Raw genomic sequence first — 24199 nt, forward strand, 5'->3', positions numbered from 1 at the left:
GGCGGGATCCGGCAACGGGAATGTTTAAGAAATCTGTTGAGCTGCTGCGGAGTGATCTAGTATGTTCATGTCTAGATATGAGGCCGTATAGATATGTTGGGGATTTTAATAAAAAGGTTTTGAAAGTAAGGACTGCAATTTTGAAGATGATTCGAGCGGAAATTGGAAGCCAATGAAGCATTGGAAAGAAAATGGAAGAACTAAAACAAGGAGGTTTATTAAATATAAGTCTAGCAGTTTTATTTTGGATAGTCTGTAATTTTCTGACAAATGCACGTGAGGCATTGAATAATTTAGTTGTAACCGACCAGATGTGACTATGTACATAAGTTAACTATGTTGATAGGTAAAAGCCCGCACTATGTACATATGTTTATAATGTCGATAGGCATTATATTTGAGAAAGAATTTTGTAACTGTTGACAGGCGAAGCTAGGTTAATTACAACTGAAAGCTAATTAGTTCAGGAAGGCGATTGTGAACATGTGCGTTAAGTTCATTGATAAGGATTTATTAGGTCAATTTGCAGCTGACATTTGATTGGCTGAGGAAAATAGTCTATGTCTAGGTGAAACACACAACACACTCCAAACACCGCCACAAACCACTCCAAAAACCACCGAAAAACACCTATATATATATATGCTATATATTAATATATAGCATTTAAACATCTTTTATGCAATATAGAGTTTTTCCCCGAACAAATTCTATATAACGAAATTTCTATAAAACGAATTTTTTTCTGAAACTATCCAATTCGTTACAGGGATGTTTGACTGAATTTATAATACTGAACAATTTTAAATAAAATTTTTATAATGATCATGTGTTATCAAGTATTTAGGGGATATCTTGTAAATGTGTATTGATGAATATTTGCAAATTAGGCCAAAATTATATAATATAATACTAATTGTTAAGAATGGGTTAATAAAAAGAAAAATTCTACATTTTGGAATAGTCAAAATAAGTCTTAGGTTGGGTCTTAGTTCTTAGGTCAAAAGTTGTTGGATGTGCATTGATTAAATTATAAAAAAAAATTGAGTGACATTCATGGTCCACCCATTTAACAAATATAATTGATGTATTATAAAAATAAATGTCATAGATTTGTAAACTGTTGGCTTCTTTATACAAATGACTAACGTGGTCATGCTCATTTATCTTGAAAAGTGCACGCTGAAAGCGATTCTAGTATAAAATCAAATGTTTCAAGTGAGCAGGTGAAAAGTTGCCCCATATGAAAATACAATATGATAAATATGGATGAATCAATGAATTGTACAACGTGCGAAGTATACAAATTGGCATTTTGATTTTTAAACTGAATATTATGCCAATACTTTTAGAAATCTTATAGGAAATATATAGAATATGATCAAGCCAGGATAAATTTTTAAATATGATTATACCAAGAAATTTAGTTGAACTAACATTATCAATGACATTATTGTTGAGGCTAATTATTAGTGTGTGGCGATTAATACTAATTTTGGAGCCAAAATGTATTGAACAGGTTTTTTCACATTCATTTGTAATTTGTTGCAAATAATCCAGTCAAAATTGTTAAAATTTTTGCCGACATTAGTTTGTTTAATTCATTTATATTAGTGTGAGACGAATCTTCTGCTTATAAAACAAATTTTAAGACTTCGGATGTTTCTATGACGTCATTGATATAAATATTGGATAATTAAAATTGCAAGATGGACCATGAAACCCTGTGAGACTCTACAAGCACATCAACTTTATGTCAACAATTTGTACATAATGCTCTCTTGACGGTAAATAACTTTCCATCCATTTTAAGGCAAAGCCTCTGACACCATAATTTGAAAGCTTGTCCGAAGTATTCCATGACTAAATGAATCAAATGTTTTACTAAACTTAATATACACGCCTGATGTAAACTTTGGATTTTCCACGTTTCTGATTTTGTAAGTACATACATTAAGAATAGCCAGCTCACTGGAAGATTTACCGCAAAAATCATATTGATGATGTGCCATGATATTTTTTTGGACGAATTTTGCGAATTTTGATAACTGGTTGTGTACCATTTTTTTTTTAAATCTTGACAAACAAGAAAATAAGGAAATAGTTTGAAGCTGAATGTTTGCTATCTGATTTAAATATCAGAATTTTTTTTAAAATTTAGTTTAGTCGGTTGATTCTAGAAAAATGTTCATAAAATATGTTAATGATATGATAACTGAATCAACTGCATGTTTTATAAGAAATAAGTTTATGTGTCTTATTCTTAACACGAGCCCATAATACGCGAGTGACCGATGTAACTTTCCACAACACTGTGTGGCATAGGGCATGTAAATCGGTACATGAGATTCGTCTTCTTCAGTGTAGTTGAATTTCGATTGTTGCTGTTTTTTATGATGAGGTTGGATGAGCGATTAGTGTTATAATTTATTATTAATTTGAATCAATTTTTGTTGTCACAGATCGAAATATTGGATTTGATGACGCATTTGCTTTATAGCTGTTCTGCATTTGATTTGAGTAGTGTAACGAGATTGTTGTTTTCGTTGGTAAGTGTGGAGATGTAGTTGGAGTTTTAGCATTGATTTTGAATAGATATTTAGAGGTGGTACTATCAATTATTTTATTGGAATAGTTGTTGTCGATTAGAAATTGTTTGATTCTTTTCAATACTATATGAAAAATATTAGTATCGGATGAAATTTTGTAAGCACGTTGGACGAAATTAAACACAAAAGTGTCCTTATAACGGTCTGGACAATCCGAATTATTATTGAGCACCTGGCCTGACTTAGAAGGTTTATCATATACCTTTGTAACAAACTGTTTGTTTTTTTGTTCAATCAAGCAATCTAAAATGGGAACTGTTTGTCGGTGCTAAATTCAACAGTAAACTTTTAATGTGCATATTCTGGAAAATGTTTTGGAGATTATTTATACAAATATATAAATTATTATTATTAATGAAACATTTATAAGCGCTAATTAAAATCAAAAAGTTCTCAAAAGCGCTATCTATAATCAAACAAAGTCAAAAAAGAAAAAAGTACAGTCAATGGCGGTAGTAACAAACAAATAATTATTCACTTAACAACAAAATCAAAGCGAAAATAAGTAAGTTTTAAGTTTCTTTTTAAAATCATCAAGTTTCAAATCTTTAGTTCTAAAAGATCTCGGTAAGCTGTTCCAAACCATTGGTCCAGATACTGCAAAATCTCTTGATGCTATCTGCAGATTGACATCAGGTACAACCAGCAAAATGCCATCATCTGATCTAAGGTTCATATCACTCATCATTATAGACTTTTCTTTTATTTTATTTATCAAATAACTTGGTAACAAGCCATGCACAGTTTTATACATTAAAATACATATTTTATATTTAATTCTTTTTTTTATAGTAAGCCAATGAAGGCTCTTAAGAATTGGAGTAACATGGTTAAATTTGAAACCTCCAACAATCAATTTGGCTGCTCTATTCTGAATAGATTGAATTGCAGAAATAGACCTATCTGGCAAACCGTAAAACAGACCATTGCAATAGTCCAATCGTGAATGAACCAATGCCTGTGCCAAGGTATGAATAGCAGATTTATCTAATGACTTACGATGTTTATAGAGTTCTCAAATCTGTTCGGAGCAAGAATTTGTTATCATCTTTATATGATCATGCATCGATAATCTAGAATCAAGAATGAAACCCAGATTAGTTGCTTTGTCACTAAATTCTATTTTAACATCTCCTATTTTCACTGAATCGATATTAAGTTTTATCAGCTGCTGCCATGTACCTATTGGAACAAATTTTGACTTCTACTGATTTAATCTAAGACCATTGTTTGACATCCAATTATCTATGTTATTTAGGCAGGTTACAAGTTTGTTGATTTCAGATTGCAGTAATTCTAGCTTATTACTAACTATAATCTGAATATCATCAGCATAGGCATGATATTTAAAACCGAAATTACCAATTACTTTGAAAACTTCAGCGGTATACATGATAAAAAGAATAGGCCCAAGCACTGAACCTTGTGGCACTCCTGATGTCAAAACCGTTTCATTAGATAACACATTATTGAAGACTACTTGTTGCTTTCTGTCAAACAGATATGATCTATAAACCTAGTGTTAAATTACGATTTATTATGTTGCAGTCTTTATCATTGTTATCATTTATTTCTAAATTCTTGACATATTTTATAATAGCACTGGTTTTTTCTGTATTTTTACAATCTTCCATCTCCCTACCTGTCCTCTCACTCTGAACAAAAAATTTTGATTGTTTTCTTCTCGCTCCATAACTTTAGCTTTAGCAACAAATGATTTGAATTCCTGCCTCTGATCCTTTGTTAAATCATAGTTCAGTCCAACATGTGAAAATTCTTTTAACGACTTGAATTTATATACATTTCTCATTATTGAGTCTCTGAGTAAAACGCAATCTAACTTTATCAAAATGAGTCTAACGACAGTTTCGCATTTCCTTCCCAGTCTCATTTTTTTTGATTACATTTTTGTCAGAAACATCTCCTGTCAAATGCTTTAAAATTTTCAAAACATTGGAACGATCATCATCACTTTCAGCTAAACGAAACATCAATAAATTTGTTTCTCTTTCTTTAACGTCACTAGCTTCTTGTAAAGTTTTCTGGATTGATTTGACATCACTTCTAATTACTTCAACATTCAATTTAATTTCCTTGCTGACAATGCTAGAAAATGTTTCTTTTATATCGTTTTTAAAAATTTTAATTTCCTCACGTAAAACAGTATTGAAACGATCAAGTTCATCAAGTTTAGATTGGTTATGGTCAACAACCATTTTTATGCTATCAACGTCAAGTTTTATTTTTCTGTTACTATCATTTATTTCATTTAGTTGAGCAACAAATTCATTTTTAGACGCATCCATTGACTTAGCCAAAGAACTAACATCTTGAGACAAATCAACACAGCGTTGACAAAACCATTTTAAACCTTTAACACTTTTCAAAATTTCAAGAATATCATCGTTAGTTTCACATTTATTGTGAACAAAAGTCTTGCAACAAGTGCATGACAACAAATCTTTACTTGGAACTTTTATTGTACACTTCGTACAACAGTAGCGACTACCGGACGACATTATTGAATTTATTATTATAATTAATTACGCTTACTATCAGGGAAATTCCTATCACGTGACAGCAATTTACAGACAATATATTATCAAATTTCACTAAAATAATTAATTTTACAAATTAAATTTTATATAAAATTATTCAAAAATCTAATTATGTTAATCTATCCAAAAAATATCAATAAACGATTACTTTTAACGACGAAAACACCAAAATTAACTGACGAAACGATAATATCAACCGTCCAAACGACTATCCAAAACAAATATATATATATATTTATATATTATATATATATTGTGTTTATCGAGCCTTCGTTTATCAACATGCTCATCAATTTCTTCAACAACCTCTTTGTCAAGCTGTTCATCAACTTGTTTATCAACCTGTTCGTTTACCCGTTCATTAACTTGTTCATCAACGTTTTCATTAACCTGTTCAACAATGTCCAACAACATGTTCAACAACATGTTTATCTATGTGTTCAACAACTTGTTCATCAACTTGTTCAGCAACATGTTTATCAACCTGTTCATTAACATGTTCATCAACTTGTTAATCAACTTGTTTATTCTGACTCACCGCTGGTTTTGCTTCCTCACATTGCAAACGTTCAACATTTTCTGCCGTTAGAAGATATCCTGATTCGTCTGCAAAAATTTGGAACTCATTACCTGTAACTTTGAAAAAATTCAACAACATGAGCCGACATGTTTTCAAGAAACGTTTGAAACATCATTTGTTTTGACACTCTCGAGTGATGCTAGCCCTTCTGAAGTTATTCAATAGGGGCGCTCCACAAATCCTTAAATACAGATATATATATATATATATATATATATATATATATATATATATATATATATATATATATGTAGATTTTCGTGTGTGTGTGTGTGTGTGTGTGTGTGTGTTGGTAAGAGAACATAATTTTTACATTATTCTATAAATTTTACCAAATGTGTGGCATTAATATGTTTGTAGTTCGTAGCTAATAAAACGAAAATCGAAAAAACGAACTACAAACATATAAACGCCAAATATTCGGTAGAATTTATAATATATTGTAAATATATATATATATATATATATATATATATATATATATATATATATATAAAGAAATCCTCGTTCCAAACTATATATATATATATATATATATATATGTTATATTATATGTATATAAATATATATGCAATAATTAATGAAATCTACCGAATTTTTATCTTTTGAAAGTTTATGATTGAGCTTTTCAATATTACTAACAGTTTTATTTTAATTTTTATTCAATTTAATATAACTAAATAGAAAATCGTTGGTGTTCATGGTGAAGAGTATAGGCCATATTTCGATATCAATTATGTCGAGAACGGGTTTATTTGTGAATAAGGATACTGCGTCAAGTAAAACTATTTGTTTGGTAAGATTGTGGTTGCTAATTTTATATTACTAAATTCTCTAGATGAATGTAGGTTTTAGCCATTTGGAGCTTGTGGGGACAATATTTTGTTCAGATATTTAGCGTTAGGATTAGTGACAATTGAATGGGCGGAGGAAATTATTTTCCTCGTGGGTCTTTATGTTTCCGTATATTTTGTTGATTTTAATTTTTAGGTTTGATGTAGAGTCTTTGTTTGCTTATTTTTTTAACTTTGTGCGGTCGTTTAGGATATCACTTAACTTGGCGTAATATTCATTTTTGTCCAGTATTACAAAATTACAAATAGGTTGGACTTGTCCACTCGTCGGACGACAATGTCTTCATTTTCTTTTGGTTGCTTTGCAGCCTTTTTCAGTTCATCCACCATCAGTTTGCTTCAAAAATTTCCTCGATGTTGTTTGGTTTCAGCTTGAAGCTCGATGGCTATATATATATATATATATATATATATATATACAATATTGTATGAATTTTACTTAAGATGCACCGAATAGTGAATTTTGCTAAAGGCCAAATAGTTGATCAACTATTTTGCCGAATACTGAAATACCCAAAATTTTGAAAAAATTTAGTTTTTTAGAATGAAAAACAAACTATTATAATAAAGAATAGGCAATTCATGTCCATCAAACAATTCTTTATTGAGATCTCTTGTTCAAATTCAGATGTTTTAACAGCTGTGCTGACAAAAGTAAGTTTTCCGCTAATAATATTTAGATAATATTATTTTAGAATCCAAATAAGTTTTAATCGAAGTTTCACTTTTCGGCTATTCGATCTTACAGTGGCCAAAGCCGAAGCCAAATATCCAATTTTGGCCGAATTTCAGAAAATATGGTCAAAAACACACACACACACACACACACACACACACACACACAATACAATGTTTGATAACAGACATAAGACCAACGTCTTCAATAGTTTGAATAAATGCTCCAGCATTTCAGTAGATTATATGAATAGAAACATTTACTGGATAGAGAACAAGGTTTTTTAAACACCTTAACATTTTTTAAAATTTTAATAATTTTTATATAAACAACACTTATTTAATCAAATTTACGTGTCATTAATTGCAAACATTTTACATTCTAATATTGAAATTATTTAGAAATCCATTTGGGTTGGAAGTCTTAATAATAATAAAAAAATTGAACTGATTTCACTGCAAAACAACAGACGTCAAACAATTCAATCACTTGTTGTTGATTCAATCAGAAGGTTAAATGCTTTCATAAAAGTGCAAACTTTTTGTGTGTTGTTATGTTTTAAAAATTACAATCGCTTATATATGCTATGCTTCTGTTCGACAAATCTATTATTGTTAGAATTTACTCTTACTATCAGAAAGTTTCATTTATTTAAAAATATTATTCGGGCTAGTATTAGTAACAATTTTATATATTAAGAACGATTTTGTTCGTTAATACAACTAAATTTATCAAACAGACGGTTTTATTATTCTCAGTGTGAAGTTGATCTTCATTTTCACAAAAATAATAACTTAATTTCATGCGATTTGTCTGGTAAACGTTGTGGAAACTCCCTGACAAAGACAGAAGCTTTTGTAAATGGGAAAGGCTGCATCACTGGGATAACTATTGATGTAAAAAATGGAAAAATAAGCTGGATGGAAACTGAAAATGGCAAAATATTTAGTGGAGAAATAGAACATTTTTACGATGATGATCAAGATAACTCAAGCGAAAATGTTGATGGAAAAATTGTTTGGACCGAAAAAATTATAAATACAATCGTCATCAGGTTTGTCAAAGAACGTTAGAGTTTTTTGATAAATAATTGTACTCATAGATTTAGTTTTATATTGCTTGATTAATATTGGAAAACTTTTAAATTAGTGAAAGTAATCGTGAAAAACGTTGAAAATCGATATTAAGTTACTGCAATAATTCGGCATTTATATCAACATCATTAGATTAACAAACTAATGAACAATTTTTTCCAATATCAAAATTTTTACATGCTTAATCAAAATTCGTTGAAATTATCGATAAATATTTTCCAGCCACTCTCCCAACCCCAGCGGTTTAGTATACCTACGCAACCATTTGATTTGGATCAGCGGCGATCAACAACATGCTTTCATTCAAGATATCACAAAACCCGATTCTGTCAAAACCATTCCACTGGATGATAAAGTGAAGTATACAAGTATAGTTACTGCTGATAAAGATGTTCACAGTACAGGTAATGTAGTGCAGTGAAATTTTAATATAATTTTTTAAATTCTGTTTAATGTAGTTAAATCATTGCTTTCAAATAACAAATGCTTATATAAACATTAATTAAGCTACTCTCATTTTCAATTTAATGAGTATAAAATATCTTGTTATAATGAAAATATTGCCACCATAAGAAATATATTTTAACAGTAGTAGTTGTTCAACAAACAGTTCATGACAGCATCTGTACGTCTGAGAAGCCGTTCTGTAGTGACATATGCGTAACTTCCACAAAAGGTGAACGCCGTTGTTTGTGTCCTCAGGGGCATGCATTACGATATGGCTATCTCTGCATGAAAGGTTGCATAACTACAAATTTACATAAAATAACTTTATTTCATTTCATATAACCTGCCAACCTCATTCTTTGAGTAAGGTTTCCAAAAATTATATAGACATATTGACATTTAATGAAAACTTGCAATTACGTAACACATTGCAATGAACATGTTTTAGACAACGAACTTTAAATTTTTCAGGCTTTGGTTTGTTTCGCTAAAAATCTTAATCTGTAGTTGTAGCATATTCGTATTATAATTCTTCTCAGTTTCTACGTTACGTTTATTATTAAAAAAGATTAATATTACCGCTACCCGTAATTTTACTCGTATTTCTACCTTCTTTCTTATTTTTTTTATCTAATTATTTCCCCCTCAACTTAATAAATACGTTTTTGAAAAACATGTTTAGAGATGGCCAACAATCTTCACTACAGTGCATTGCATTTGCACAAATTTGTTACGAAGGTTGAGGTTGGTTTTGTTTCATCATATCGGGAATTTGTTAAACAGTCTTTCAATTAATTTTTTACATAAAGTCATTTTTTGATTTAGACTTGATAACAAAATGGAAAATACTATTTGGCCTAGATATGTTGTCAGAAATTAAAAAGCACAACACAATCTTAGTTAAACAGGATTATTGCTACAAAAACTAAAATTTTATAATCAACATTGAAGAAAAATAAATATTTGCAAAATCACTATTAACAAGTTTTATAAACTCTTATTACTGTGAATCAGAAACAACTCAAAAATTTACCGCAAATCAAGTTGCAGCAAGCGCAAATTGGACAAAGTTTAATAAAGTAACCAGTTCCATATTGACAAATTTCGACACAATCTATTTTCAAAAAACAGTTCTGACAAGTTGTTACACTTTGTAAGAGACAAAAATCAAGTTTTCAATATCTTAAGCGACACTTTGCAAATCATTCGACCCCTAACCCTACGCTTAAAATAAGAAAAATGCCAAAAATTGCCAAGAAAAACGGCAACGGTAACGTTTTTTTACTCTAAAGATTTATTTATAAAAAATTGCTTTCAAGTATTGTGATGTAAGTTTATCTAAAAAATTATTAAGCTAAAATGAATATTTTTTGTTCTTTATTATGCAGCTCTGACATACGCAGATTCGCTTACAGATCATTTCAGTATTTAAACCTTCGTGCCACAAAGACTGTACTGTCTGTACCACACGACGTACTTATGCATTACGTATGCATGCGCAAACACCGCATGGCGGTTCCATGGCTAGCCAACCCTATTTAACTCAACCCCATTTAAGCCAACCCCCTCCAACTCGACCCACATGCAAGTCAGCCCACATCCAACTCAACCCACATGCAAGTCAGACCACATTCAACTCAGCCCCATGCATCTCAACCTCATTAATCTCAAACTCATTTAACTTATACCTCATTTAATTAGACCCTCATTAAACTGAACCCTTATGCAACCAAACCTTTGTTTAGGTCAACCCACATTTAACTTGTCCCAAATTTTACTAAACAAACAATTATCCCAACCTTTATCTTAACCCAAGGCTTGGATCTGAACCCAATTACATCTTGTCTAAAATTAAATCCAGAATCCTCAGCTCTACATTTTTAAAAAGTCATTGAAGGCCTAACACCTCTTTTCTGTTTGTGTCTAAACAATTAATGCAACATTTATACAGTACAAAAATATGGCAAAAAAAGAAAGATGGGAGATATCACAAGATTAAAACTTCTTTATTTCCATAAATATTCTTTGCATATTTAAAAAGTTTAATGAAGCTCTTATTCTAAATTGTTCATGTGATTTAACAAAATTTCTTTTAAAAGTATTCTCAATTTTTAACTTTATGAAACAACTTCTCCTTGTTCTCCACAAAGTTAAAACAGTAAATATTTACGTGTAAGTTCCTCCAATCAATTAAAAACCATACTATTCTTTTTTACGTGACTTATTCTTTGGGGAAAAAATTAGCTTACTTGAAGATGGGCAATTTGTCTCAGATATCTTAGTTTATCTGGCTCTGTTCCATAACCTTGGACTTTGGCAGATAATGTTTCAGCAAGGGCTTTATACTTGTTCCTGGTTGTCTCAATTCCATTCCTTGTTTGAACAGCAACTAATCTTTGGACTCCAATGTCATTCTTGATCCCTTGAAACAATTTCCAGACTCCAGGATGATGACAAGAAAACATTGCATTCAGTGCATGATGATAGCCTTCGGAAGCATTTGTTGTTTTTGGAGCACAGGCTAGTGCATCGTTTGTACGATTCCAAAGCTCTGGGGGAAATCTTGGAGGGGTTCTTCGGTTACGCATTTGAATTCCCCTTATGTAAGTTTGGTCAACATAAGCTAAAGTGCTGTCAGTTCGTCACCATCTGGAAACTGTTGGCAAAGCAGCTCAAAAACATCAGTCAGCTCATTGAGTGGTACAAATGCCAAGGAACACAAACTCTTTATGAGCATATTGAGGTGTGCGTCTCTCTCATATTCCCCTTTCAAGCCTAAAGATTGAACCTTTCGCAGTATACTTTGACAGAAGTGAAAAAAACATCCTGATATATGTGCATTTGGAAACTCATGCCTAAAAGCGTTTATCGCAGCTAACTCAAAATCCAGTAATATTTGGTTTGGATTGGCAAGGGGGGCAAGCTGCTTAAGATATTGAATCATTCGTTCCTAGGTATCCTCTGTTTTGTCAGGTAAAAGAAAATAAAGACATGGAGGGTAAGAACTACCAACTTTTGCATGAACTGTATAAAGTTGAAAAAACAATGAAGGAACACATTTAAATGTGCCATCACCAAGAAACAGTTCAGACGAATCAAGGTATCTGACCATTTCTCTATCGCCTAGCACCAAAATTCGTTTGTTATCATTTTCTCCTGAATCTAAAAGAACAAGATCAGTAAATTCTTGAAGAATTGGAAAAGATGAAGACTGTGGTTCTCTTTGATCAAAATTATTCTTCTTCCGCTCTCTTCTAATAGTTCCTTCAATGGAGCTCTTTTGGGGCAATCTTGCCATAACATCCTTATTCAGGCCTCTCATTTGTTCTGCAAGGACATTTCTAGTCGAGGCATTTGAACTAGTTGCAGCATCTTTGATGTCAGACATGACTTTATTCTTTTGAGTATTCAAAGGATCACCAGGATGTTCATGATCGTTAGGTTGTTTTATAATTTGTTGACCTTTGGTAGTTAACGTAACATGGCATTTTAATGAAAAATATTTTTGACATCTCCAAACAATAGAGCCATCTTGGTTAGACCTTTTGTAAAGGTACTCATGACCATTGTATGCAAGAACGTTTCCACCTTGGTGTGATTTGTACATGGAATATTGAGCCATTTTTTGATTTTGAGAATCTGTTTGGATTTTAAAAATAAAATCTTTTATTTTTACAAAAAAATCTACTTTTGTTTATATATTTAAGAAATAAACGATTAAAGAAATAAATATTTTTTCTTACAAAACTTGTTACAACTTTTTAAATAAATAATGACTCAAACAATGAGAAAAAGCTAAATAAATGTTTACTGTATGGAATAGTAATTTTTAAGTTAATTTTAATTATGCATGTGTAATTTTGACAATTGTCAAATCTGCTTTGATCTATGACTCAAAATTCATGTGTGCATATATACAGTACAAACATTATTTTTCACAGCTAATACTAAGGTCTCATTAGATTTTTTAGAAATTTTTTAAAAAAAAATGAAATGAACTATTGAAATATTTACTTACCAAGTCTTTTAAATGAAACAACTTTTGTTTGGCTAAGATTGATGTTCCAAAAATTCTCAACCCAATTCAGAGAGAGACAAAATGCAACTGCATTAAAATCACAATTGCTTAGCTGAGAATTGAGAAGGCTTTACGGGATTTGTAGTCAAACAGGAGAAACCAGTATGGAATAATTCCTCAGAAACGAGAAGCAAGAATGAGCAAAAGAGACAAAAACCAATTTTTGATTATTAACTGAAACCTTTTTCTCTACCCAAAATCGATAAATTTTATACCAGTACAGATAAGTTAAAACACGTCACATGGTTCAATGGACTGGGAAAATTAACAGTGGATTTTTTACTCTTTGATTCAGTAAAAAAAATTGGGCCCAAATGAACATGGGTTGAGCTAGACAATGGTTGAGCTAAACAAAGGTTTGGTTGCATAAGGGTTCAGTTTAATGAGGGTCTAATTAAATGAGGTATAAGTTAAATGGGGTTGAGTTGAATTGGGTTGGATTGATTAAGGTCAAATTGAAAGTGGGTTGAGTTGCATGTGGTCTGACTTGCATGTGGGTTGAGTTGCATGTGGTCTGACTTGCATGTGGGTTGAGTTGGATGTGGGTCGAATTGGAGGGGGTTGGCTTAAATGGGGTTGAGTTAAATAGGGTTGGCTAGCCTGGTCACCCCGCATGGCGTATGATAGTTTTTGAATTTCGAACCAGGCCAACGTGTAACTTCTACCGACTGAGCTAACTCGCCGAAAATATTGTATTTTATATGTTGTTTTCTATATTTAAAAATGTCCAATCAATCATTCCAACAAAACTGAAACAAACTATTTATTCTACCATAATTAAAAAAATTGTGAATAATACTCTAACTTTTTGTGTTAACCAAACAAATAGCATTGTCTCCTTGTTTTCACTATAATGAGGATGGCGTTGCTAAACAAATCTGTAGTGATTTCTGCCAATTGGACAATCATAAACAATTGAAATGCTCATGCAGAAAAGGCCGGATTTTATTAGCTGACGGAAAAACATGTTCAGGTTTCGTTTGTTATTATTTTATTTAGGATAATTTATATAGCGTTTTTTATAAAATGTATATGTATATATAGCTTAAACTTAATTAGATAATAAATGTTGTTCCTGTTAATGGTTTGATAAAATAATTGATAAAATCAACTGATAGAGAATTCAAAAATGAAGCTTTCATTTTGGTTTAGTGTAAAACTTGTGTTGGCTTTTGTGCGCCTACAAAATCAAAAATTACTGCAAATCAAACTAAAACTCGAAAGAAAATTAACAAAATGTGTGACGTCTGATGTTGTCGATCACTTTAAATTGATAAGTCGCAGCCATCCACTTCCTTCCGGTAGTGTGTTGACACCAAATTTTCAGATGTGATTGTTAATGAAAATTCCTGGCCTGAACGTGTGCGAATTCAAATATTTGTTCGCTTCACTTTGAACGATTAGATTTTATATAAAGAAAAATTAGTCTAAACTGTGGATAATATTAGATAATTTTGTGTTATACTTAATAAGCAGTTATGTCTTGAAAAAATCATCAGACAAACTTTATTTAATAACACTGTCAACATTTATTCAGTTAAAATATAAAGCACTTGAACTCAAAAAATGTTCAAAGACTTAAGGACAATGCTTGTTATGTCTGACAAAAAACTATTTACTTTTCAAGTGTTTGTCTAAAAATTTGAATTTTTATTTTTCTCATTAAGATACCGTAAACGTTGAATTTTTTCTTTAAAAACTGGTTCTGTACTTGATGTCGATGAACACTGTCTAAATACTGCTATATAACTAAATATTCAAAATATCTCATAAAACTTGGGTAAGTATTTAAATATACTATTTAAGTCTATGAATACTTTTAATATTTAACAATACTGTCAATATTTATTCAGCCAGCAAAAATTTGTTTAAGCATATCATTAACATATGATGGAACATTTTCTATTTAATTGTAAAACTCATTATGATTCACCTAAAGATTAACCACATTTATTTGAAATTTTAAATTAATTTACAGCTGATGTTCACACTCCGTCAATATATTTAGGAAGCAGTCAAGTATTGGTCCGGGTCTCAGTTGATAATGAATTGGAAAATTATGAAAAAATCGAAAATATACAGTTCAATGGGTTAACATCAATGACGTTCGATCCTATCACGTTTTCCATTTTTTTTTCTGATCGCGCTCCAAATAAAATTTCAAACGATCAAACTGATTCTACTAATGTTACTGACCGTTATAAGTTCACTCCCAATAACAACGATAACAATTATGGTAGCTCTGTACACGAAGAAACAAATTATGCAATTGGTCTAATTCATTTGGAAACATTAATGAAGTATGATTGATATTCACTTAATTACTCTAACAATATCAGTATTAAAAATAATAATTAAATTGTTATGAATTTAATTGAAATGAAATTTCCTATAAGCACTGAAATAGTTTTTTAATTTGTACGTTAAATTTTGAAATTTCTGATTTATTAGAGCGGGATTTTGGTCACTTTTAACAACAATGTTAATATTTATTCAGTCAGTTCCTTTGCTAAAAATATTATAAATACCAGATGAACTACATATAACAGTATCACAAAATCTATTACACTGATGATGGTATAGGTTACATAAAAAAGCTTTTATGTAAATGTAATTATGAAAAATACAGTCTAAAATAATTAGAAACTTCATTATTAATTTGAATAATTTGAATAATATCGATAAAATAATTGTCCTAAAAATTGAAAAACTTAGTTACAAACTCAACAATGCAGAAATTTAAAGTTTCTGGGCAGTGAAATTTTTAATAACTGTATATAGGACAGTCTGAACCAAAATGGAGACACAACCATATTTTATACAGCATTGTATGAATTCTATCGAATGGTTGGCATTAATCAATTTGAAGTTTCTTTACAATTTTCTGAAAATTTTAGTAAAGGATAGATATATTATAAATATATCATTTTTTATTTTATTTTAGACAATTTTTATTTAGACAAACCTAGGAGGCACAGAAGCTCAAACGAGCTTGTATTGCCACCCTAACCAAAAATAAAAAATACACATTCATTATGAAATAAGAGAACAGTTGAAATTAAAAATGCAAATGTCAAAATTATATACAATTAAAACTGTAGATTTTTGCCGGACGACATTCGAATTCCGCACCACGCGGTCCAGAAACGCGTCCGCATACGAATATCCACCCGAGCCTTCACTTCGGTGGAGTCTTTCCTGGCCGGGATCCGCCACTCTACAATAGACCCTTCCAGGGTCTGAAAACACGGGCTGGGCGAAAGTTTGTTCGCGCCCTACTTTTTGACTAGAGACGCCGACCTCTTAACTATCAGCAAGTCTATGCATTATTTCAGGTGAAATAATTAAGCCGAGCCAGATTTCAAGTGTATACTTCTTTTATTCAATAAAAAATAAAATAGTACAAATCAAACCTTTGTCTTTATATGCAAAGTAACAATATTATTATTATTATTATTACAAGTCAATTTGTACAGCGCTAATTACAAAAAAAAATCTCAAAAGCGCTCCCTAAAATAAATGAAAAAACCAAATATTAATCAAACGAAGACTAAGACATTGTTAAATCTGCGAAAATAAATGAGTCTTCAGCTCCTTTTTAAATAAAAACAATGATATATCTGGTCTTCTTAGAAACGCCGGTAGACTGTTCCAAACCACCGGTCCAGCAACAGCAATATTGCGTGATTCGGTCTGTAAATTTGTTGTCGGCACAACCAGGAGGTTCATGTCATTTGATCTCAACTGCAAACCCAACACAGATGTTTTTCTGATGAACATGTCTGCCAAATACTGTGGTGCTAAACCATGTAATGACCGAAACGTTAAGACAGCAATTTTGAAAAATATTCTTTTTCCAATTTTTAGCCAGTGTAGGTCATTCAAGATTAGAGTCACGTGATCGAACTTCAGATTTTTTGTGACAAGTTTTGCAGCTCGATTTTGAATAGAATGAAGTACAGCTATTGACTTGTCAAGTATTTTAAAGTATAAACTGTTACAATAATCTAATCTGGATGTAATAAAAGCATGTACCAGTGTTTCCATGCTAGATCTGTTCAAATAGTGTCGAATCTTGTACAATTTTCTGAAATGCATCATACTTGCAATTGATAGCGACTTTATTTGATCTTTCATCGAGAGCCTGCTATCAAACCATACCTCCAAATTCAAGGCTGTAGAAGCAAATGATATTTCAACGTCACCAACTTCAACCAAGTTTATATTAAGTCTTGACAACTGCTGCCACGTACCGACAGGAAGCATCTGAGTTTTACCCTGGTTCAACCTCAAGGAATTGCTTAACATCCAACTTTTAATTTCTATCAAACAACCAACAAATTTATCAATCTCTGGCTGAAATGTCTCTGGATGACCTGTAGCAACTATTTGTATGTCATCTGCATACGCATGACCAATAAATCCATGCGACATTATTATTTTAATTATATCCGATGTAAAGAGTAGAAACAAAACTGGTCCTAGCACTGATTCCTGAAGAACACCCGTTGTTACTCCCTTGACAGATGATAAGACTTTTCTAAACAAAACCTGCTGAGTTCTACCCGTTAGATATGATTCAAACCAGGCGAGTACCGTTCCTGAAACTCCAAAATTATTCTGCAATTTTACCAGAAGCTTGTTATGATTAACACAGTCAAAAGCGGACGACATGTCGAGGAAGGAGAGTAATGATATCTTCCGATCATCCATGCCTGCAAACATGTTTGACAAAACATGAAACAATGCAGTTTCTGTTGAGTGGTAGCACCTGTAGGCCGATTGGTTGAGTGGCATTAAATTGTTCGTCGTTAAAAATTCCAACAGATTGTCGCCACACAGTTAGACCACCAATTGCAATCCTGTACAGATTGGTGTTCATACAAAACCGTTTTGATAAACGCTGCAACTACAGTTTGTGGGAAAATTGGTACAAAATGTCAGCATGAACGGGACACTTGGTGGTGAAATGACAGTGTATAAAATACAATAACTGAAAAGAAAGCTACATACAGGCAATGGCAAAAATTAAAGTCTGTTGATGACCATAAAATTTTCCGTGAAAAGAATATCTATGCAAAACGCAAAGGTGAACAAATGAAATCTCTTTGTCGTATAGCAAAACAAGCAAAACGTACGAAAAAAGACATAATTGGTGCCTCATGTTTCAAAAACGACAAAAATGAGATGATTCTTGAACAAGATGAGATCAAGCTACAGTGGAAAGAATACTTAAACCGTCTGTTAAATAAAACAAATCCCATCAATGTCAACTTTGACGATCCACCCATCGAAGGTACAATTCCAAACATCACTGTAGAGGAGCTTACAGAAGCTCTGAAATCTATAAAGGATGGAAAGGCAGCAGAGCCCTTTGAACTCACAAATAACATTATCAAAGCATCTGGTACATCAGGTACATAAACGTTACTAAAACTTTGCCGTGAAGAAGTCTGGAGAAATTGCTCAATGCCGATTGAATGGAACTATAGCTTGACAGTTCCGCTATACAATGGCAAAAGTGATCCATTGTTCATCATATCGAGGTATACGTCTGTTAGAACACTCCCTGAAAATTGTCGAGAAAATCATTAAGAGAAAATTAATGTCGTGCCTCACAATCGGAAATTATCAATTTGGTATCCTAGCGGGAAAATCAACAATTGATGCAATTCACATCTATCGGCAACTGCAAGAGAAGTACCTCACAAAGCATCAACAACTATCACACATTTTTGTAGACCTTGAAAAAGCATTTGATCGAGTTCCCCGTGAAGCAATCAGGTGGAGTCTACGTCGACAATTCATTCCAGAATATCTTGTTTGACTTGTGATGGAAATGTATACAAATACTCAGACTTTCGTCAGCACAACGGTTGGAAACACAGATGCTTTTGACATCGGCGTTGGAGTTCACCAAGACATGATTTTCAGTTCACTGCTATTTATAACTGTGATGGAAGAAATCACAAAACCGTATAATTGGCATTTCCTTGCCTCTATATTGATGCGGCGTGACATCCCACTACGATCAAGACTTTATAAATCTGTGATACGTCCGGTGTTGTTATATGGTGCAGAAACATGGCCAATGACAACTAAACTGGAACAACAACTGCAACGGACAGAAAATGCTCCGATGGATGCCACGAATTAGTCTGAAAGACCACATCAAATCTAACGAAATCCTGCGTCGTGCTAGTTTAGATGATATAACGGACGAATGCCGGCAACACCCTCTGCTCTCAGTTGCTATAACCGTTGTTGATTGAAACTTGTTTAACTCCTTGCAATTCTGCATAAATCAGTTGACAAGTGATGCAATGATTAAGTGCTCTGTTAACTTGCGATACAGTGACACTTTTTTTAAATTTATCAGGGCATTCACAGTACCTTTTTAAAAACTAATTTATATTGATTGCCTTCACATACATTGATGTTTAATATGTAGAGTTGCCTCTTTGTTGTATTTTTAAATCTTCGTTCGCATATTTAACGGTGAATTTGAGCAATAAATTTGTTGTTAAGAGATCTTTAATCTTTTGGATTTCATCGTCTCGTTTTTTAGTATAAATATGTCATCTAGGGACTTACAAATTTTTATTTCTTTTAAGCATGATAGAACATTTAAGTATTAATATAATAGGACAAAAACCTTTTTTCGGTATTCTTATACCATTTTCAATGTTCAAATTGGTACGTTGTGTATGTGACCAAATGCTCAAGTATATATATATTCTGTGTCTCTACAATGTTAATTCCATGTTTGTTTAATGTTTAATACTTAATGATCATTTAATTTGTTATTACGGTCTTCAACTTTGTGCAGTATGACACTTTTACGTGCCATCATTATCGACGATACCTTTGTTTCTAAATCTATTAGTGGGAAGGATTCCAATTGCACGCTGTTGTATAATTTATATTGGATGTCTTTGTTCTATGAATATTGATTCGGCTAGTCGTAAATTATAACGGTTGTCACTGTAATGTAACATTTCAACGTTGTTGTCTAAGATTTGCCTAGTAATTTTAGTTTTGTGTCTATCTTTCATTTGATTCTTTATTGCGCCAGTAAAAGGTGAAGTTTTTGAGAAAAAAAACCCGTTTTTAAGACCAACATTTGCGTGGTAAAAAAAAAGTCGCCATCTTAATATTAATCATATTAGCGAACATTCTTTGCCTCTCCGTCCAATTTTACATTTTTTTAAATTGTGGTTCCTTCACCGTTGTCTAGATCGGCCAATGTTTGAAACTAAGTACATTTTTTGACAAATACTTAATTATTTTACTTAAGTACGTTTTATGAGAAATTACATCAACACTGGTTATATATATGGTACGTACGTACGGTACAACCATATAATAATTGTCATTTCCGTTTTTTATTTTTTGTACACATTTTTTAAAACCTATAAAATCTTTTTTCTAAAGTTTTCTTAGTTCATTTGTTTAAGTTTTTGAAGTTCATTTGAGCTGGAAGTTTTAAATGATAAAATGATGATAAAAAAAACCCATTTTAAGATTTTTGATCATTTATAGCGATGAACAAGAGGGAGGCCTGTCAATGATAATGGTTTCTGATCGTTATGATTCACATGATACCAGACAAAAAACTAAATATACTGAAATATTATGCAATTTCTAAAAATAAAATAATTGAAACTTAATCAAAATAAATAAAATCTTCAAGAGGCTAATGTAAGTTATCAATAAACTATACCAATATGAAAAGTTCAAATTGATGAATTGTACGGGCAAACAATAGAATAGCGCAAGACATTAAAGCGCACTGAAAATGCGCGTGGGTGTTTTCGAGGGTCAGTATTAATATTCTAAATAATGTGATGAACTAAGTTACGTGCTCTAAATGTTTTTAAGGACTTTAATCATTTAGAATAAGTATTGAAACTATCAGAATGTAATAGAATGCAAGCAATATGTAAAATTTAAATTTTTAAAGTTTATCAAAAATTAATTTTTTTACATCCTAAAATATTTATTAAATTACATACACAGACACCAAGTAACAGTCTTTGATAATTTGGAAGATTGTTCAAGTGTTTCGATAGATTTTATCAACAGAAATCTTTACTGGTTACAAAATCAAGTTGATACTCTATCAATTTTATTTTATTTTTAATTTAATATGCACCATTGTTGTATATGTTTTCTATGGTCTTGTCAAGTCATAAAAATAATTTTCATTAGCGTGTGATTATTATTTATTATATATATAGTTTATCTATTATTATGTTGTTCAAACACAACTTTATTGATCAAAATTTTTATTATTTTTTTTATTAATTATTTGTAGAAAAGCATTTGGGTTGGGAGTCTCAGATATAAAAAAATAATTGAATTGGTTTCACTAGAGAATGATATTAAAACCGCTGCTACTGCTGTCTCACTCATTAACTCTTTGGCTGTTGATTCTCTTAAAAGGTATTTTATTTAAGTATTTTATTAAGTTTTATAAAATAATAATAATATTTAGACAAGAGTTCTTACTAGCATAAAACATCTTCAATTTAAATACGACCTTTAATTGAATTAAAACAAATAATTGAAATTTTGCAAATAATTTTTGAGGAAACTATGCCTTCATAAGTTTTCATAAAATGTAAATTTAAAGAAAAAAACTATGTGTAAAATAAAATCATAACAAAACTTAAAACAATTACTCACATTTCAGGCACATTTCGTTTTAAAATAATTAAATTGATGTTTTTCTATTAATTTTAATTTCACAATGTCTTTTTTCTTTAACTTTTATATTGCGGTTTCCGTTTAACAAAACATTAAAACAATGAAATCAAAAACATTTATGTTTAACGGTACAGTTGAACATGATTAAAATAAATCTGATAGGAAAATACAATAAAAGGAATCCAACAAAATATTTCAACAATAATTATAAAATCAGTTAATTGAAAATGATTTTAGAATATGTCGATTGAAATTTTAATAAATTCAAAATAAAGTACGTTGAGAATGATATTTTATTTAAAGGTTTTATTGGTATGATAAAACATAGGACTAGAAATCGCATTATTTAGCATATATTAATCAGAAACTCGTGGAGCACTCTACAAAACAGTGTCGGAGTTGGGAAAAAATATTAAAAAATTCCGACTCTTACTTTCGACTTCTACTCTCGACTCCTGATTCCAATTCACAGAAAATTTGTTCAATTTTTGTATAATAATTTTACCTAGTTATCACTAATAAATATAAAATACTTCTAAGAACACTTACGATCAGTCAATGTAATTGTTTTTCTTAGTAAAATTACTTTATATTTATGTTGTAAAACATATTGAAAAAATTATTATATTTGTCACATTGTTAAGTATTAAAGATATATATAAATGTATATGTAACGGGTTCGATATTAACTAAACACAACGACAGATATATTATTAATCCTCCTTTATTAAAACCTAACTAAATAATTATTCGAATAAACCAAATTAATGAAAATGCAACAATACAATACTCAATTTTACTAACGTCAACTCCGACCCAAGAGCCACATAAAGGAAAGAGAGCTAACTTATTTGCGTAGGCTATTTATAGGCATGCACGGTGCTCTCTCCTAGGTAAGCGCTTGTACTTTGGTCTAGTAATCGACCCACGTGACCATACGGCGCTTTCTCCTAGGTAAGCACACGTGCTTTGTGCTAGTACTTATTCCACGTGATCATGTAATGGAACAATTTCCATTACATACCTCCAACGCCTAGGAGGATGAATGTAACATTCATCACACTTACAAAAATAAAAACTAAACAAAACAAAAATTAACGTCCAAAAAAAAAACAATAATATTTCTTGACTTTTATATCCTGGAGAGAAAATCGGCAACGTTACGTGAACCCGGACGATAACAGAATTGTATATTATACTCTTGAAGGGCCAATATCCAACGTGTAAGCTTTGAACTTTTTGGTGTCGATTCCGTTAGGTATGTTAATGGATTATGGTCTGTAAAAATTTTGATTTTGGATAGGCAAATCCACGAGCGGAATTTCTGAAGAGCCCAAACTATCGCGTATGCTTCCTTTTCGATCGTGGACCATCGTTTTTGAACATCGGTCAGTTTGCGGCTAGCAAACGCAATAGGTTTTTCTTTCTTGTCGTTGCCCCATTGAATTAAACAACAACCTACCGCACATTCGCTTGCATCTGTTATTAATCCAAACTCTCGTTGGTAATCTATGGTGTTCAATACGGTGGCATCCTTCAACTTCTGAATCATCAGATTTAATGCATTCTTATGGTTGGTGGACCATATTATTCGATTCGATGGTGATTTCTTAGTCAACTCGGTGATCGGGTGCATCGTTGCAGTCAGGTTGGGTAGGAATGTTTGAAAATAATTAAAAAATCCAATTAATTTTCGTACCTCTTTTGTAGTCTTTGGTGGTTGTAGCTGATCGAGTACCTGTATCTTTGATGGGTCTACCTCAATTTTTCCGGATCCCACTAGATGACCTAAGAACTAAATTCTCTTCTGCGCAAACCGACATTTGTCTAAATTCAACGTTATTCCGGCATGGGAAATTGTCTGTAAAAAACTTCGAAGGTGTTGGACATGTTCTGACCAACTATTAGAAAACACGGCAATGTCATCAATGTAGGTTTCTGTGAACTGATATATATCTTTCGTAAGTTCCTTCATGGCGCGTGTGAAGGTTACTCCTGCCGACTTCAATCCAAAAGGCATCTTTTTAAATTCAAACAAACCTTCATCGCAAACGAACGCAGTTAACCATCTTGAACTTTCTTGTAAGGGTATTTGCCAATATCCAGATCGTGCATCAAAACAACTGATGAAGTTGGCGTTGCCCACCTTTTGTAGTACGTCCTTTACATCTGGAATTGGAAATCCATCGTTTGTTGAATGTTTGTTAACGTAACGATAATCCACTGCCAAACGTACGCCTCCGTTATTTTTTAACACGCATACCACTGGGCTAACCATCTCACTGTTCGAAGGTACAATGATATCTTGTTCCAACATCTCTTTGAGCTGACGCTTTACTTCCCCCATGAGTAACTCGGGAATTTTGTAGGCTTTTAAACGTTTGGGTTTAAATCCTTCATTAACTTCAATACGATGTTGCGTTCCTTTAAAAAGTCCTATTTTCGTGGAGAATACGGCTGAGAATTCTTTAATCAAGTCAATCAATTCTCGACTTTCTTGTTTTTCTAGGTCACTAATGTGTATCTCCTCCTCGTTGATTTTTTGTTTGTTTTCTTTCTGTTTTTTTTCATACGTATCTAATACGCCAAAATCG

The 24199-nt window shown here is 31.7% G+C and overlaps 3 protein-coding genes across 3 annotated transcripts in view; 1 reads left to right on the top strand and 2 right to left on the bottom strand.

The window, feature by feature from the left end:
* Positions 1 to 7183: 7183 nt before the first annotated feature.
* On the top strand, positions 7184 to 10499 carry HELRODRAFT_165051 (hypothetical protein; the record flags this gene model as incomplete). Its single annotated transcript, XM_009030950.1, has 6 exons — positions 7184 to 7255; positions 8036 to 8331; positions 8594 to 8775; positions 8982 to 9110; positions 9501 to 9562; positions 10377 to 10499. The coding sequence occupies 6 exons, from the start codon at positions 7184 to 7186 to the stop codon at positions 10497 to 10499; spliced, it is 864 nt and encodes a 287-aa protein (XP_009029198.1).
* A 559-nt stretch (positions 10500 to 11058) lies between these two features.
* Positions 11059 to 12440, bottom strand: HELRODRAFT_165052 (hypothetical protein; the record flags this gene model as incomplete). Its single annotated transcript, XM_009030951.1, has 2 exons — positions 11059 to 11369; positions 12239 to 12440. The coding sequence occupies 2 exons, from the start codon at positions 12438 to 12440 to the stop codon at positions 11059 to 11061; spliced, it is 513 nt and encodes a 170-aa protein (XP_009029199.1).
* A 10146-nt stretch (positions 12441 to 22586) lies between these two features.
* Positions 22587 to 24199, bottom strand: part of HELRODRAFT_165053 (hypothetical protein) — a gene marked incomplete at both ends in the record, with an annotated part of 5452 nt that continues 3839 nt past the window's right edge. The window contains one exon of the mRNA XM_009030952.1: positions 22587 to 22638. Within this exon, the coding sequence (XP_009029200.1) occupies positions 22587 to 22638 (52 nt within the window). The remainder of the gene's footprint in view (positions 22639 to 24199) is intronic.

This window comes from Helobdella robusta (genome assembly GCF_000326865.2).
Source record: "Helobdella robusta unplaced genomic scaffold HELROscaffold_7, whole genome shotgun sequence".
Taxonomy (NCBI): domain Eukaryota; kingdom Metazoa; phylum Annelida; class Clitellata; order Rhynchobdellida; family Glossiphoniidae; genus Helobdella; species Helobdella robusta.